General features: G+C 45.7%; 1 protein-coding gene and 1 long non-coding RNA gene across 3 annotated transcripts; one reads left to right on the top strand and one right to left on the bottom strand.

The window, feature by feature from the left end:
• Positions 1–4,834: 4,834 nt before the first annotated feature.
• LOC103787585 (uncharacterized) lies at positions 4,835–7,641 on the bottom strand. The gene is made up of 2 exons (XR_013525315.1): positions 7,512–7,641; positions 4,835–6,391 (listed from the first exon to the last, which is right to left on the bottom strand). It is a non-coding gene; the product is annotated as an uncharacterized LOC103787585 (long non-coding RNA).
• ADCYAP1 (adenylate cyclase activating polypeptide 1) lies at positions 6,409–14,215 on the top strand. 2 transcript variants are annotated; one of them, XM_002757102.4, is made up of 6 exons: positions 6,409–6,597; positions 6,807–7,112; positions 7,434–7,545; positions 9,729–9,860; positions 10,323–10,421; positions 11,537–14,215. In XM_002757102.4, the coding sequence occupies exons 1-6, from the start codon at positions 6,417–6,419 to the stop codon at positions 11,721–11,723; spliced, it is 1,017 nt and encodes a 338-aa protein (XP_002757148.1). In that variant the 5' UTR covers positions 6,409–6,416; the 3' UTR covers positions 11,724–14,215. The 2 variants fall into 2 exon arrangements, with proteins under 2 accessions (XP_002757148.1, XP_008977821.1); XM_008979573.5 differs by lacking the exon at positions 6,409–6,597 and having other exon boundaries at positions 6,918–7,099; positions 7,435–7,545.
• The last annotated feature ends 1,007 nt before the right edge of the window (positions 14,216–15,222 follow it).

The raw sequence follows: 15,222 nt of genomic DNA, 5'->3' as shown, positions 1-15,222 counted from the left end.
TGTAGTCTAATTTACCCAGTTTCAACTGTGTTAATAGCTTTGATCCCTATTACATTAAACATGATTTTTAATTAAAAAATTAATAAGAAACTGACTTTATTCTCAAGTCATAGATTAAAGCTAATATTAAATTAGTAATTTGTATTTATAACTATCCTAGAGAAAATAAATATGCCAGTATAACATACTATGGTCATTAAGACTGTCTGGAGTCATTGAGACTTGAATTTGAGGCTCAGCATTACAATGTAGCAGTGGTGTTTGGATAAGGTACCTGAGCTCTTTTAGCCTCAATGTCTCATCTGTAAAATGGAGGTAATAATGGTGCCTACAAAGAAGTTCGTTGTGAGGGAAAGGAAATAAGTAGTCAAGCACTCAGCCCAGTAAGTGTTTATTAAACAGTTATTGCTGTTGCTGTTATTCATTGGTGAGTAGAAAAACCATACAGTCCCTTTGGAAGGAAGGATTTAAAATAATTTAAAGAAATAATTGTTAAAAATTTCAAGCAGTACATTCATGACAAATGTAATAGTATTCCAAGCAGACGATAGTTTAAAAAAAATTATGCCTGTGTTTATTTGGGTTGAGACAAAGGATTATTTAAAAAGTATTTGCAGGCTGGGCATACTGGTTCATCCTCGTAATCCCTGAACTTTGGGAGGCTTGAGTACAGGAGTTTGTGACCAGCCTGGGAAAACAGGGAGACCATACCTCTGCATAATAATAATAATAATAATAAATTAACCTGGCATTATGGTGGCATGTGCCTATAATCCCAGGTTCTCAAGAGACTAAGGCAGGAGTTTCACTTGAGTCCAAGAATTTGAGATTGTTGTGAGCTATGAATGCACTACTGCACTCCAGCATGGGTGACAGAGGAAGACCATGTCAAAAACAAACAAACAAGAAACAAACAAAAACCCACAAAAAAACTTCAAAGCTATGATTACTGTACACTGCTAGTAATAATGATAATAAAAAACAAAGGCTCCAAAATTATTACAAGTAAACCTATATTCACAGGTAGAATGCCAAGTCTGAGCTCAAAAGGCAGAGGGATGCTAGGAGCTCACAGAGCAAGATCCTCTTTTGATTTTACACTCAAAAACCTTGTTTTATTTTGCATACAAATTTCTCTTTCAATGTTTTCAGAAGTGATCTCAAAAGCTTGTTTAAGATGTTGGTTAAATATCCTAACCAATAAGATACTGGTTTCTGTCCAAGCTTTTCCTTCTGCATTTAAGCCTTATATGAGTAGAGGATTTAGATTCAAGCAGAGAGAAGATTTTCTTCTCCCTGGCTTTTTAGAGGAGGTGCTCTGGAAGTCTGGGGAGAATTTGGAAGTTGCTACACAGTGAAGTCTGGGGTATAGCTTTTCGGTACCTAGTAAACTAATGTTCAGAGGATAAGGCTTTAGTAGAGCCATATATGTAAGATATTTGGAATCATCCAAACCTGTAGCAAAGCTTAAATCCTGGTTTCTGTTTCTTGAGTGTCTGCTTCATGTCTTAAAACAACTGGCAAAATTGCTTGGCCTTGTGAATATGCAATTCTGTTCTTGGGTTAGAGAGAGAAGCTTTACTCGTGGTTTGGAAATGCTTCGTTTCTTAATTGTTTTCAGTGTGTGTGAAGCACTACATTTGGAAGGTCAGCGAAGTCACAACACATTATAGGTAAGCTCATCAGCTTCTTACTTCACAGTGAGTTCAGAAAGGCATGATGCATGCAGTCCAGTAAGTGATGGTCATGATGTTCTGGTTCAGAACATTTGGGTTTCCCTACAGGTGTAATCGGTATGGAGTGAGTCATTAGTCATTGCATTTTCTGGAAGAGTCAGAAGAGAAAAGTTCAAGTGAAATGAAATACAGTGTTATAATTCATTTTTGTCACTCACAGGAGAGGACGATGTTTTGCATCAGGCTTGTTCACTGAAAAAGCTTATTATAGCCTGGTTCTTATACTAAGTACTGGCTAAAAAAGAATAGAATGAGCTGGGTGTGGTGGCTCACGTCTGTAATCCCAGCACTTTGGGAGGCTGAGGTGGATGAATCACAAGGTCAGGAGTTCAAGACCATCCTGACCAATATGGTAAAACCCTGTCTGTACTAAAAATACAAAGGTTATCCAGGTGTGGTGGTAGGTGCCTGTAGTCCCAGCCACTGGGGAGGCTTAGGTAGAAGAATTGCTTCAACCTGGGAGGCGGAGGTTGCAGTGAGTTGAGATCATGCCACTGCACTCCAGCCTGGGTGACAGAGTGACTACATTTAAAAAAAAAAAAAAAGAATAGAATGAGAATGTACAACTTTTCCAACCTTGATTTAGACTATTTATACATTTATACTGGGAAGGTGTGAGGATGCCTTGAGCAAACATGTCCTTTTATATGGCTGAGAAAATCGAATGTTGTAGGACATAGAGATAGTGGTGGTAAAAGGTAATGGTATAAGGTATGTACCTAAGGAAAGGGAATGTGATGGGAAGACCCTGGGTACTATGGGTGACTGAGCAGAAAGAAAAGTAGTGGAAATCTCATCCAAGTGACCAGGAGCTGCACTTCACTGGGCTGCTTAAAGGCAAAAATACATTTAGCTCACCACTGATTTGCAATATGGGGGTGGAAGGTAGCAGCATTTAAAAGATGTTGAAGATTCCTATGCAAGAGAGGCAAAGCCAACTTCCAGGTGGTGATGGTTCAAAGGCAGGAACCTGGCACATACACAACAATACAAACACTATAGTATTTGCTAATGTTGTGAAGCCATCTGCAATTCAAACTCCCAGTAAATATACTAGACATATTCCTCCTGTTTAATACAAAAACCCACTTCTTTAAAGACTAGAGTTCTTTAAATCAAATGTTGATTCAAGGTTCAAGGTTCAACAAAGACTGATGTGTTAGCAACCAGGAAAAACAATTTGGGGAAGTGTTAGTTTGGCTTTTAACTAGTATTTACCATTTCTAACCAAAACCTGTTTTAACATCTGAAGAACCATCAGGATAAAAGTTGATACATTAGCGACTTGAAATTCAGAGTTTTATTAATCATTTCCAACAAATATATCTAAACAGTATCTTTGGGCAGGTCAGGGGCTTAGCACCGTTACCTTCAGTTGCTGTGCCTCAGGGAGGATGCTGGTTAGACCTCCCACCCTAAGATTTCCATTGTTCTTCTAACTTTCTAGCTGAACATGATTCCCATTAACATAACAATCTCATAGCCTGGAAAGAAACTTTGCCAGCCTGGGAAATCTACTTTGCTGGCCTGGGAAGTCTTCTGGTGACCACCAAGGGGAGGGAGTGGAGGAGTTGGAAAGATGACTTGAAATTCCTCTGTGTTATCTGTAAATAGACAGTTCAAACTCTTCATTCAGTCTCTTCTTCCTCCCAGCCCTCTTTTTCATCATTTTCAATTATATATAGGAGATTGGAAGGTTTCTCTTGTGCTTTTAACCCCACTCACCTAAAATCCCTTTGTGAGGGAAACTGGGTAAGAACAATAAAACTGGAAGGCTCTGCTGCCCTTGTCTTGCTCTTCCCCAATTTTCCTCTAGCTCTTCCTCCCTTTCTCTCTCTCTCCTCCCACAAAAGTGCTTTAGTTGGGGGTCCCTGGGATCCACCCTCCAGCTCCTATCTGCTCCTGAAGCCAGGCTGGGATCTGCACTTGTAATTAGCATGTCTGTTCCACTGAGCCACAGTCTCCCACCTGGCCACTGCCTCAAGCCTCCTCTGTGCTAGCCGGGGCGGTCTCTGGGCTTCGGGCTAAGTGCCCTCCTCCTCGATACTCTCCCAAAGTCGCAGACACAAATGCCTCCAGGACGCTGTGTTAATGCTTGGCTGGAGCCTCTCAAGGTTAGAATCAAAGGGGCGTTTGGTCTTTGAGACTTCAGTCATCCCATATTCCCCCTACCCAATAGGAAGCAGAAGGGGCCCCTACTCTCATCTAGCAGCTTCTAGTTCCTCCTATCCATTGGTCTTTTCCCTTGGCCCAGGGGCTCAAGGCCAGATTTTCATGAATAGAAAAGCTCCCCTGCCGAGAGATGTCAAGCACACCCAACTAGAGACAGCCTTGAGCAACAAAAGATCGGCGGGTGGTCCTGTGGGAGTTTGATTCACCTAGGCAGCTATAGGAGGGATTGGGTGGGTCTTTTGATTGTGTTGAGCAATAGGTGGGTCTTGAAGCTTGATTTTCTGGAGTTCAGTGACCAAGAATCTCAAGTTCTCTGTTTAGTCTTTTGTTCTGGGGAATGGGTTCAGGTCTGAAGGCCTGTGATTTTTGGGTGCTAAGCCCCAAGTTCTGAGTCGAGAGTATCTAAGCTGAGAAGATCACAGGGGTCACAGCCTTGGTAAGTCAGAGGCACAGTTCAGCCTCAGTTGGCCCAGGGAGCCAGCAGTTAGTCATCCTTCCCAGATATTTAATCGTGTTTGTGGTTTTCCCCCTTTAATAGGCCGTGAAGTCAGCAAACTCCCCACATGGTGGCTCCCTTTACTAAAGTTGAGTAGTGAATCGTACAAGGAGTCTTGGAAATTTTCAAATATCTCTACAGATGGAACTTATTTCAGAATTCATGTGGGAGGAAAGAGTAAGGATTTTAATGGGGTTCACCTTTGACGTGAAGCAAGGTGGAAGACAGGAAAGCCACAGTGGGGAATAGCTTTGGGCGCTTTAGTAAGAAAGACATCTCTGCTTGATTATCCAGCAGTGTTCACTGCAGGCTCTTTGTGTGCGAGCTTGCTGCAGAGGCAGAGCTGAACATGGAACACACGCATGTAAACATGCCAACATAAATCAGCAAGCATATGTATCAGAGAAAAAGAGACACATTCCCATGTAGATGTAGTTTGAAGCTTTATTAAAGGCAGGCAATCCGAAGCACAGCCAGGAAAAAACTAAGAGGAAGCAGACAGTTTTCGGTCATTCATGGCCAGGAATAAACAAAACTTAGTGTTCTTAAGAATGAGGAAGTATTAAATCTCAAATAAGAGCAGGAACAGCATTTAGAATGAGAAACATTATATCTTGGAAAAGCATGCAGAACTAATATAGCTTATTTAAATGTTAGATCCAAATCATAGTAACAGGAAACTCTCCCATTAAACTAGAATTTTCCCTAATTTTTGTGTAAGATCCAAATAATTAAAATGCACACTAATGGTTATTGATGGCTCTATTTCCTTTTAAAAAAAAAGAAACAGACTTGAGTTCTCTTACTGGAGTAGAAATATATGAATCTTCTTAAATTACCCAGGAACTTGGAAGCCTCTGAGTGGATATGGTCTTCCCTTATTGCTTTCCTCTTCCCACATCATTTTCAGTCAAAACAAGTCTAATCGTTTCCAGTGCAGGGATTCCTGTTAGAAACCTTCAGCAAGTGAACTTGTACTGGGAACCTTCATGCTTTCCCAGTCTGTCTGTGGTTCCCAAACAGAGCTCAAGTTGTAAACAAAGTGGAAAAAGATATTTCTCACCCCCAAATTCTTAAAATTTCATTTTTTGTGGAAAGCACAATTTTACAACATCAATTTTTAGGATCTGTAAGAGCCACAGAAGGGGTGAAGGTAGCCAGTCAGTCAGTCTAGAGATCCAAAAGCCAGCACTAATGGGGAACAGAATGCTTTTTCCTCAAATCCAGACAGGGATGGAGAGCATTCTCAGTATTAGGGCATTTATGGACACTACAAAGGGAGAAAGGATGTATCTGAATGGTGGGGTGATTTAGGCAATGAATTGCCTCGTTAATAGTACTACTGCCAAATCTTCAAATTTAGAGGCTCTGGTGAAAAATTAAACCAGTGGTAATTTTCAACGTTTGTAGCATCTGTGACGGAACTCTTCAGCACCCGGAGTCTGGACAGCTCCGCAGGCCGCGCTCCGGAGGCAGCTTGAGCTCTCATCAATCTACTCATAGCTGGACTGTCAACGGCAGCCAGACTCGGGAGAGATTTACTGAAAAATCCTCCAAGACTTCCCTTTAAAAACAAACGACTTCTACATTTAATGGTCTATCTGAAAGAACATACGCAAGAAATTGGGAGATCTAAATTAAATTTATTAATAGGAGCGCTTGATGATGCTTAATTCCAGAGGCCAGAGCTCTGATTGCTGGGGCTTGATGAAAAAGTAAAGAGAAATTGTCATTACATAGTTAAAAAAATAACTTCTACCATCTTCAAAATTCTGTAAATTCTTTACCAGTCCTTGAGAAATGAGTGAAATCGAAAACCATCAAAATAACTGGACTTCTTAAAAATTGAATTGTATGAGTGAAAGGTGTTTATGAGAAGTCGATGACTCCGGATCTTATCATCCAAGAGGACAGCACAGAATAGTTAATATGTTCCTTGAGGGACTAGGATGCTGACGTCTTTTTCTGATACCCGATCATTACGTGCCTGAAAAAAAATAGGAAGTCATTTCATGAATAAAAATCGGAGCGCAACAGTGCAACAAAATATTCTGTACTTAAAGGCAACAGGCAGACAGGTGTTGACAAAGAAGTCTTTCCAAAAACCGTGTTCGGATAGATTTTTGCTAACTGCACGGATAAATACGAGCAGAAGGCCGGTCAACTCTGTAACCACCGGCAGCAGCAGAAGAAGCCGCAGCTTCAGAGGCAGCCTGAGAGACCTCAGAGCAGAGAAGGCGCTGCCGACCCCCGCAGCTGCTTGACCAGCGGCTCCCAGGAAGGCAGGCTAGCCACGGGCCCTCTCCCTCTCTTCTCTCTCTCCTCCCCCTCTTCTCTGACATTCCCTCTTTTTCTTAATCACCTGTTTCTTCCTCCCGGTGGACTTACGGCCACTTTGCTAGTCCGCCCTTTACCTCATCGCCCCCTCTTTCTTTCTTCTATATCTCTCTCTTCGCCCCCTTCTCTCCGTGTCACGCTCTCTCCTAGTTCTGCGCGTCTACAAACTTTTGAACAGAATACAAGCCTCGGCAAACAAGTCCTGCAGCTCCTCCTGCTGCTCCTGCTCGTTCCTGCGGCTTCTGCTCAGACACCGACGCCAGACGGTGATGCCTCTCGGGTTGTGACTCCAGCGCAGAAACTTGAAGGAGCCCTTTGCCCCCCGTCCTACTTGGCAGCACACCCTCTCCTGACAGCGGTAAGAGTTGAAGGATAAGGGAAAGAAAATCTTATCAAACCGACCGTCTCACTCGACCGCTGATTCTTTCGCTGGCATCGCGTCAGGGTAGTTAGTTTTCCTTCAACCAGGTCTGGCTAGTTATTGGGCTCTGGGTATATACATCTATATATTTTTCTAACTATAGCAAGCAAGAAGTGGCAGGGCGCGCGCTGGCTGTCGTTAAGTGGTGTTCAACACTGGGAGCCGGGGCTTCGCTCCGTCCCTCCCCCAGCTTCGAGAGTTTTTTGGGGGTTGGAGGGTGGAAGGCTAGGAGCTTTCTTACAGTTGTGTGCCCTCTTTCCCATCCTGCGCAGAATGACCATGTGTAGCGGAGCGAGGCTGGCCCTGCTGGTCTATGGGATAATCATGCACAGCAGCGTCTACTGCTCACCTGCCGCCTCCGGACTCCGGTTCCCCGGGATCAGGTAGGTGCTGGCTTCCCTGCCCGAGCAGGAGCTGGGGCTTTCCTGTCACAGACATTTCCTCACGGTCTCCCTCCTGCAGTCCTGTGGGTCCAGACTACTAGCGTCGCCGTCTGCGCCCCCAGTGCGCCCCCACCAGCCTCGGATGGACTGCGGGTCCCCATTCTAGCCGGAGGGTCTGGCAGGTTTCGCGACGGTTCGGACCCCTCCCCTAGCCAAGGGCCGCTCAGGGTCCAGGGTAGAGCCCTTGAGCTTCTGGTCACTGGAGAAACCTCCCCTCCCCCAACCTGGCCTGCAGGAAGGGGGCAGGGCACAGCCCCTGGCTTGGTTTGTTTGACCTATTCTTAGGATGAGTTAGTAGAACTTCTGCGCTGGAGCCTGGCCGGGGGTTGAGCGTTAAGCTCCCTCGGACTTTGCTTTGTTACTGCTTGTTCTGCACTATCCAGGCGGGTTCTCTCTCTCTCCTCCGCCCTTTCTCTTAATTTGATTCCAATTCTTTCCCCTGAAGAGGTTTCTTTCAATTGATCCGTGTTCCAACTGCATTTTGAATCCCAGGCTCTCTTGGGGGGCGTGGGGGGGGGGGAGGGTGTTGGCCCGGTGTGATTGAGGAAAAGCGACTTAACAGAGGGAAGAACAAGATCGAGACTGCGAGGGAGGGGGAAAAACTGACGCAAGGGAGGAGGAAGAGAAAGTCAGCAGGCAGGCAGGGCCAGGAGAGCAGCCCTGCCCGGCCCAGGATGGAGGAACCTTGGCTTTTTTCTTAACCCGGGGTTTCTAATGGGCAGGCGCTGCCCAGGTTCCCGGAGGCAGCCCCAGAGTCGCGGGCGGGTGTGCCGGACCTTAGAAGCGCCTTAGGCAGGGCAGGGTCCGCACTCGCGGCGCCTGGGGCAGCGAGGAGCGCGCGTTCTGCAGGCGAAGCTGCCTGTCTTCTGCGAACCGCGCCTAGTGACATTAGCCTTGCAGGGCTGCTGACCATTGATTTGCACGGAGAGATGGGTTCTGGCTTTTGTATTAGGATTCCAGCATCTGGGCTCGGGGCAGGGCAATATCCAAAAAGACCCAAAGATCGGGGTACCCGGGACAGGGCTGAGACGCAACGCGGAGGAAAGGCTGGGTGCGGGAAGTGCGGAGGGATGTGCTTGCTTAGCCCTGGCTTCTCCGAGGATGGAGAAGAGGCGAGTGAAGTAACGAAGTACGACTTCAACCCCGCCTAGAGAGTGCTACTAGCGCTGGCTGCATTCCAAGTCTCCAGGGGTCCAAAGCGAGAGGGATTTGTTTTAACCCATCTCTACCCGTCCTGTATAAAGAATGGAGGCTGAAGATAAGGGCGACTGCGAAGTCGCCGGGCACTCGCTGGCTCTCAGTACCCTGTTGAACCCCTCCTTGTGCTCCGAGGTTGAGATGGGTCCCCGCCATCGCTAACAGATTAGCACGAACTATTCTTTTAGTGGCCTTAAAACACCCTCGTTTCACCCTCAGCTATTTTCAAATTCCCGTGTGCCTGGCACTTTCTCCGGGCGAGAGGCACCGGAGGGCGCGGACATGCCTCAATCTGAGCCGCCGCCAAACCCGCTAAGTTTAGGGGCATCTATTATTCATGTTCCTGCCAGATCCTCTCCTGCCCAAAATAGAAACTGAGGTTCTCCGTGACCTACATCTGCGCCGGGAAGGGCTCCCCTGGGCTCGAAGGCTGGGGTGGGGGTGGCTGCAGAGTTGGCCGCCTCACACCCCATCCTCTCCTCTGCTTTCTGGGCCTCCCTGTTTGGGTCTTCGCTTGGGTCAGCGCCTAGTCTCGTAGGACCTTTCCCGTCCCCGCCCGTTGCTACTTTGGGGAAGCTTGGACGCCAGGCGGGGAGGGGGGCGGTCCTTTTCAGTAGCCAGGTTTGTGCGGTCGGTGGAGACGCCTCTGTTTCCTAGTGCTCGTTGAGGCCGTGGCCCTGCAGGAAGACGCTGCAGTGGCACCCGCGAGAGGAGGGGTCGGAGAGCCGCCTGGCGGGGTAGGAATGGTTGGGTATGTTTCCCTTCTCCTTACTTCTGCTCCCACCTCCCGTCCTGGGAGAAAAGACAAATTTTCGTGGAAGACTTTACCAACTGTGAAAATCAGTGAGAGCCCATTTCTTTTGGTCCTCGCCGAGCTGGGGAGGGACTTGTACTGACCACTCCTTCTGTCCCCGGCCACCCCGCAGGCCAGAGGAAGAGGCGTACGACGAGGACGGAACCCCGCTGCAAGACTTCTACGACTTGGAGTCGCCTGGCGCAGGGAGCCCCGCCTCCGCGCTGCGCGACGCCTTCACGCTGTACTACCCGGTGGAGAGGAGGTGAGATTCGCGCGGCCTCGCGCACACCAGCGGCTGGGCGCTTGGGACGGCGGTGGCGGGAGGGGTAGTGTGGTGACCCACCGAGGATTTTTTTTTTCCCATTACCTCAATCCTCTCCCTGGCCATATTCTATTGTAGCTGCAGAAAATTAGCTGCGGGAGGGTCTTTGTGGACCTGAGGGCCGCATGGGGACCGAGGGGGCTGTGGCCCAAAGAGTGGCGGTGAGTGGCGTCAAGGAGCCCACACTCCACATCTGCCATTCCTCCAGCCAGGACTAACTCCCGATCCTAGCAGTCACTCTCGGGATCATCCCGGGAGTTATTCTCGAGTTCTGCGCCTCTGGAGGTTTCTCTGTCAACCTCCCTGACAGCCGAGGGGGCGCGCACACCCAACAGGGGGGTCTCGAGCCCACCTGGGGGCAGAATCAGTGACCCAGGGCCGCACACTTTGCCTCCTGGTTAGAGATGTCGCCCACGGGATTCTTAACAAGGCCTACCGCAAAGTGCTGGACCAGCTGTCCGCCAGGAAGTACCTGCAGTCGCTCGTGGCCAAGGGCGTGGGGTAAGATTTGCGGAAGGGTTAATCCGCGCAAGGTGGCTCGCGCGCGCCGGGGTGGGTGCCTGAGCGGGGCGCGCGCTGGGCGGGCGGCGCGGCTTCCGCGGCCGTGTGTGCACGTGGGTCCCAGGGTGAGTCTGCGTCCCAGGATCTGGGGTGGGTACCGGCCGAGGGTCGCTGGCGAGGTTTTGAAGTGGCACTTTAAATTTGCCCAGAGAGCTCTGGAAGAGGGAAAAAGGGAACGCGTGCCAGGGTGTTTGATCCGTTTTGAATGAAAGGAAAGAGAAACCAAACCAAACCTCTCAGTCATTCAAAACCTTCAAGCTTCCAGGGAGGGAGGTTTTGCTGTAATTTCCTCTAAGCATGATTTTTTTTTTGGCCGAGGGAAGGGGAAAGGGGTGGTTGTATTTACAGAAAATTCAAATCGAAAAAATAAATCGCCAAATTTGGACACTTAGGAACCAAACCGTTTTGGCTCACGCCGGACAAACCGAGAGCATAGGGCTTGCGTGAGGAGTATCGCAGCAGAAGGCAACATTTTAATAAAGCCCATGGGAAAACATTACATTTTCGCTGTGAATAATTCATGCAGTGAAAAATATTGCCTACAGCCTGTCGACTTATATTATTATCACGTTTTTCAACTTGGCGTGAGGAGGGATAGGAGTGGTCATGTTTGACTAGGAATTGCAGGATCGATGCAAACTCCAGGGCAGCAGCCAGCCTGGCGTATTGAGGGTTCTCTGGTTATTTTCTCTGTACGTCGAGGGAGAGGAAGAGTGAGGACAATTTGGCGCAAACGCACGGATGGTCACATCTCAAGGGGCAGCACTGGGAGAAGGATTAGGCTTAAAACACGTGTCGTCTGCCTGGATCTCATCCCGGGCCCCTTCTGTAGGGTTTCGTGCCAGGAAATCCTGGGGAGGGAGGGAGGCATTGAGGGGCTTCGATCTCAGCCCTCCCTACGACAGCTTCCTGGCAGAGGGAGGCGGTGAGGTGGGCAGTGCAAGCCCCGTGCTCTCCCCAAGGCTCCCGCGTGGGATGGGGCCCGCCTGCTCCCCGCAGCGATTGAACCTTTGTCTCCCGCCCCGCCACCCTCTTCCCGACCCCTTTGCTTGCAGTGGGAGCCTAGGCGGCGCGGAGGACGACGCGGAGCCGCTCTCCAAGCGCCACTCGGACGGAATCTTCACGGACAGCTACAGTCGCTACCGGAAACAAATGGCTGTCAAGAAATACTTGGCGGCGGTTCTAGGGAAAAGGTATAAACAAAGGGTTAAAAACAAAGGACGCCGAATAGCGTATTTGTAGCGCTGAGTTACCAACTGCCCTGTGTATACAGCCCCGACGCAATGAAAAGTCCTTTTCCAACTGACTGAATAGTCATCGCTCATGTGTTCTATCCAAACATGTATTTATGTAATGAAGTAAAGCCATTAAATGAATATTTTGATAATAATATTGTTTTTCTTTTACAAAGCACTAGAGAATGCACAGATATACTTTGTGGACCAATTATTGATGTATATTATAAATATATATAAAGAATATATATATAGAGAAGTATAGAGAGCAGTTCATACAAAGTGTGCACAAGGATTGAAAATTCGCCTGAGCTGTTTATGTTTTTATAAAAAGAAATAGAAAAATAGACAATCATTGTTTTGAATATTACTCCTATTTTTGTAAACTGGAATTAAAAGGATAGTATTTTTATCCATGACAGGCCTGAAGATATTAATACTGACCATTTGCTACTGTACATAAACAACAATGCCCTGCTCCAGGGAGATTTTGGGGAATGATTTGGAGAATTGCTGAAGGACATTCTTTTCCAGTGAGTCTCTGGGGCAGGCTGCTTCAATCTCAGCCTAACTCAACTGGGCACTGTCCCCCTGGTTGGGTGGCAATTCCAATATTTCTGCTTTCTTTGATTCTCCTTTTATGTGTAGTTGTCTCTCTTCAGACTCAGCCCAGAAGAAAATTCTCCTGATAAAACAACAGTTCCATCCAAATTGTGCTTCTCCTCAGAATCCACACCACTCCCTGGGAGAAGAGTTGAGGAACTGTACAGAAAAGGGAAGCTTCGATAGACCGCTCTATTTTCTGTACTTCCTGAGTTGCCAGGGAACCTAGTATCCCCAAATTAGGGCAATTGGAACTAAGTGAAGGAAATAGAGGTAAATTGGAAGTGGCAGAGCATCAGGCTGTAGGAGGAGGACCCGGGAAAGGGACTGGTTCTAGGCTGCCCCAGGTCTGGGAAGCTGAGGGCAAGTCCAGTCCCAAATGGTCCTGACTGACTTTGCGCGCTGGGTATTGGAAATGGATGCAAAGTACAATGTGTTTTTCTCCAGTGCTGTCCATGCTTCTCATCTTGTGAAATGGCCAGGATCCTCCCCTTTGAAACCTGCTCTGTAGGAGCCACCCCTTTCCTTTGTGGTTTTATGGGGACCTCTCCTTCCTACCCTCCTGCACTGTTTCAGTACTGTTTACCATTTTTCATTCACTTCTCTTAAACTTGTGAAGCTTTTCACCTTTTTTTTTGTTTGTTTGATGCAGGCACTTATTGTAAAGTTTAGGAACCCCTGTGTAGCTACTAATAAGTAATTATGCACTAAATATGAACCCGTTGTTTCTTGTTTATTGAGTTTGTAGGTAAAATGTATTTTTCTACATTATTGCTTATTGCTTAGTAAAATTTATTTCATAAAACCAACCTTTGTCATATTAGAATGTGTAGTGTTCACATGTTGCTCAGTTTTGCTAACTGATAAATCATTTAAACCTCTTCTTCATATGTATGAGTACTATCTTATATCTGTGGTCAAGAGTGAGGTAAGCAAGCTCCAACAGACCCTGAGAATCTACCCCTGTATCCTTTCTTTGGCTAAAGAAAGCATGTCTATTTCCTGTCAATTCTTTGAACATATAGAGTAATCTTTATAAACAAAAGAACCTTCACCCAGCAACCAGATCAAGCAGCAACAGACAAACCAGCGAACCAGTCTCCCAAATTTCAGGCACAAGTTTTTGTTTTTTAAAAAGATGAAGAAAAAAAGAACAAGATAAGATTAAATATTAGCTTGTAAAGTTTAAAGGACCTTTCCTTTTCCTTTATGGATTTGATCAGTATGAAGTCATAAATCAAAGAAAACAGAATTGGATTTGCATTCCCAGGCGGGATGGATGCTGCCAGGAGATCACATTGCAAATAGCGAAAACAGAGGCATTCGATCTATGCCTGAGTCCTGTGTATAGGATCAATCTTCCTTTAATTCTGCAGTCTCCTCAGGCAATGTGACACGGGATGCAGTTTGCAGCTTTAGTGCCTTTCTTCGCCTTTTAAATTGCCACGAATCACAGATGGCTATTTAGTGGCCCTACAATGCTGCAACACATCAGCTTGCATTTTAGTCTTAATTATTTGTTTCTTGGATAATGGGCAGAGTATTCTGTATTTGTGTCAGCTGTTAGTGGTGAAATAGGGCTCTAGTTAACCTTTTATTTATGAAGTCCAATTTAGTGTTCCCATGGCTAGTTGCAAGCATTTTACAGTGATCACCCAGTTTAATCTTTTGTATACTTTTTAGAAATGCCAAGAGCCTTACTAAACTTAAGCAGATTTATGATATAGTGATCATTTAGGTAGATGTTAGTCTTGAAGCTCTTATTTTGTGTGCAACTGATTATAAAAACATCTTAACCAAGTATTATTACACACATGATATCTATAACTAGGACTTTGATAACTGTTATATAAAGTGTGTAAAATTTGTATGAATAAATTTTTGTAAACAATGCAACTTGGTCTAATGTTTGGGAAAAAAGATATTCAGGAAATAACTACTTTAAAATCTCTTAAAGTATTATATTTCTTTAGCAACCATAAGGTTTTTTTAATGTCTGGAATATTTATCTAAGACACCTTGAATTTTCATGAACTGCGCTTTAATACTTGATGGGCTTCTGGATTCTGCTAAAAATTTTAAGTAGCTACTTAGAAGGAGATGCCTAAGAAGATTTTAAGCTCATAAACAGGCATGATATTGCAACATTATAAAACACACAATTTAGATTAATTTCCAATCCCTAGTGTGTATGTACATTGCTCAACATTCAGAAAGTTACTAGGCAGTAGTGGGAGACAATACTGGAGCATTAGTTATACATCTAAAATAGCAATCTAACACTGTTCTTTTATTTTTTATTTTAGCAGCCGGGTCTCTCTATGTTGCCCAGGCTGGTCTGAGTCTCGCTCAATTGATCCTGCACCTCAGCCTCCTCCCAAAATGCTGAGATTACAGGCATGGACCACCATGCCCAGCCTAAAATAGGGATCTAACATTGGTCTTATACATAACTCTGCAGACTAAACTGATCTTGATAACATTTTGTAGAAAATGATCTAAATAATCAGATTCGGAGGTTTTAAAATGTGTTTAGAGACATACAAACAACTGTCTCAGATTAACATGCTTTAGGTAGAAGGAACATGAACATGAGAAAGTAGAGAGTTAGATAGCTTTAAAAGAAAATGTATTTGAAGCCCAGGACAAAACACAAAAAGTCATGTGTGGATAATATGCTTTCTTAGTTCATATTTACAAACTTTAGAGCAAAGCTTTGGTTTGAAATTCCCTCAAATTCCCTAGTGGGGTGTGTTTTGGTGCCCTTGACTATTTCTGGCTTAGAAAATGTATAGAAAGTCACATAAGTGACATATCACTTAATTTAAAATGCCAGGGTTTCTTCCTAAAAGCTAATGGGCTCAATTATTAAAGATGTCACAATAGAATTAAAGGATAAGTGA

The sequence above is a fragment of the Callithrix jacchus genome, chromosome 13 (genome assembly GCF_049354715.1).
Source record: "Callithrix jacchus isolate 240 chromosome 13, calJac240_pri, whole genome shotgun sequence".
In the NCBI taxonomy this organism is placed as follows: Eukaryota; Metazoa; Chordata; class Mammalia; order Primates; family Cebidae; genus Callithrix; species Callithrix jacchus.
This window is presented reverse-complemented; position numbering and strand designations above follow the sequence as displayed.

Coding starts and splice junctions, on each gene's coding strand:
- ADCYAP1 (XM_002757102.4), top strand. CDS start 6,417: ATGAATAAAAATCGGAGCGCAACAGTGCAACAAAATATTCTGTACTTA. Junction 6,598..6,806: donor CACCGGCAGCAGCAGAAGAA/GCCGCAGCTTCA, acceptor CCACTTTGCTAG/TCCGCCCTTTACCTCATCGC. Junction 9,861..10,322: donor TACTACCCGGTGGAGAGGAG/GTGAGATTCGCG, acceptor CCTCCTGGTTAG/AGATGTCGCCCACGGGATTC.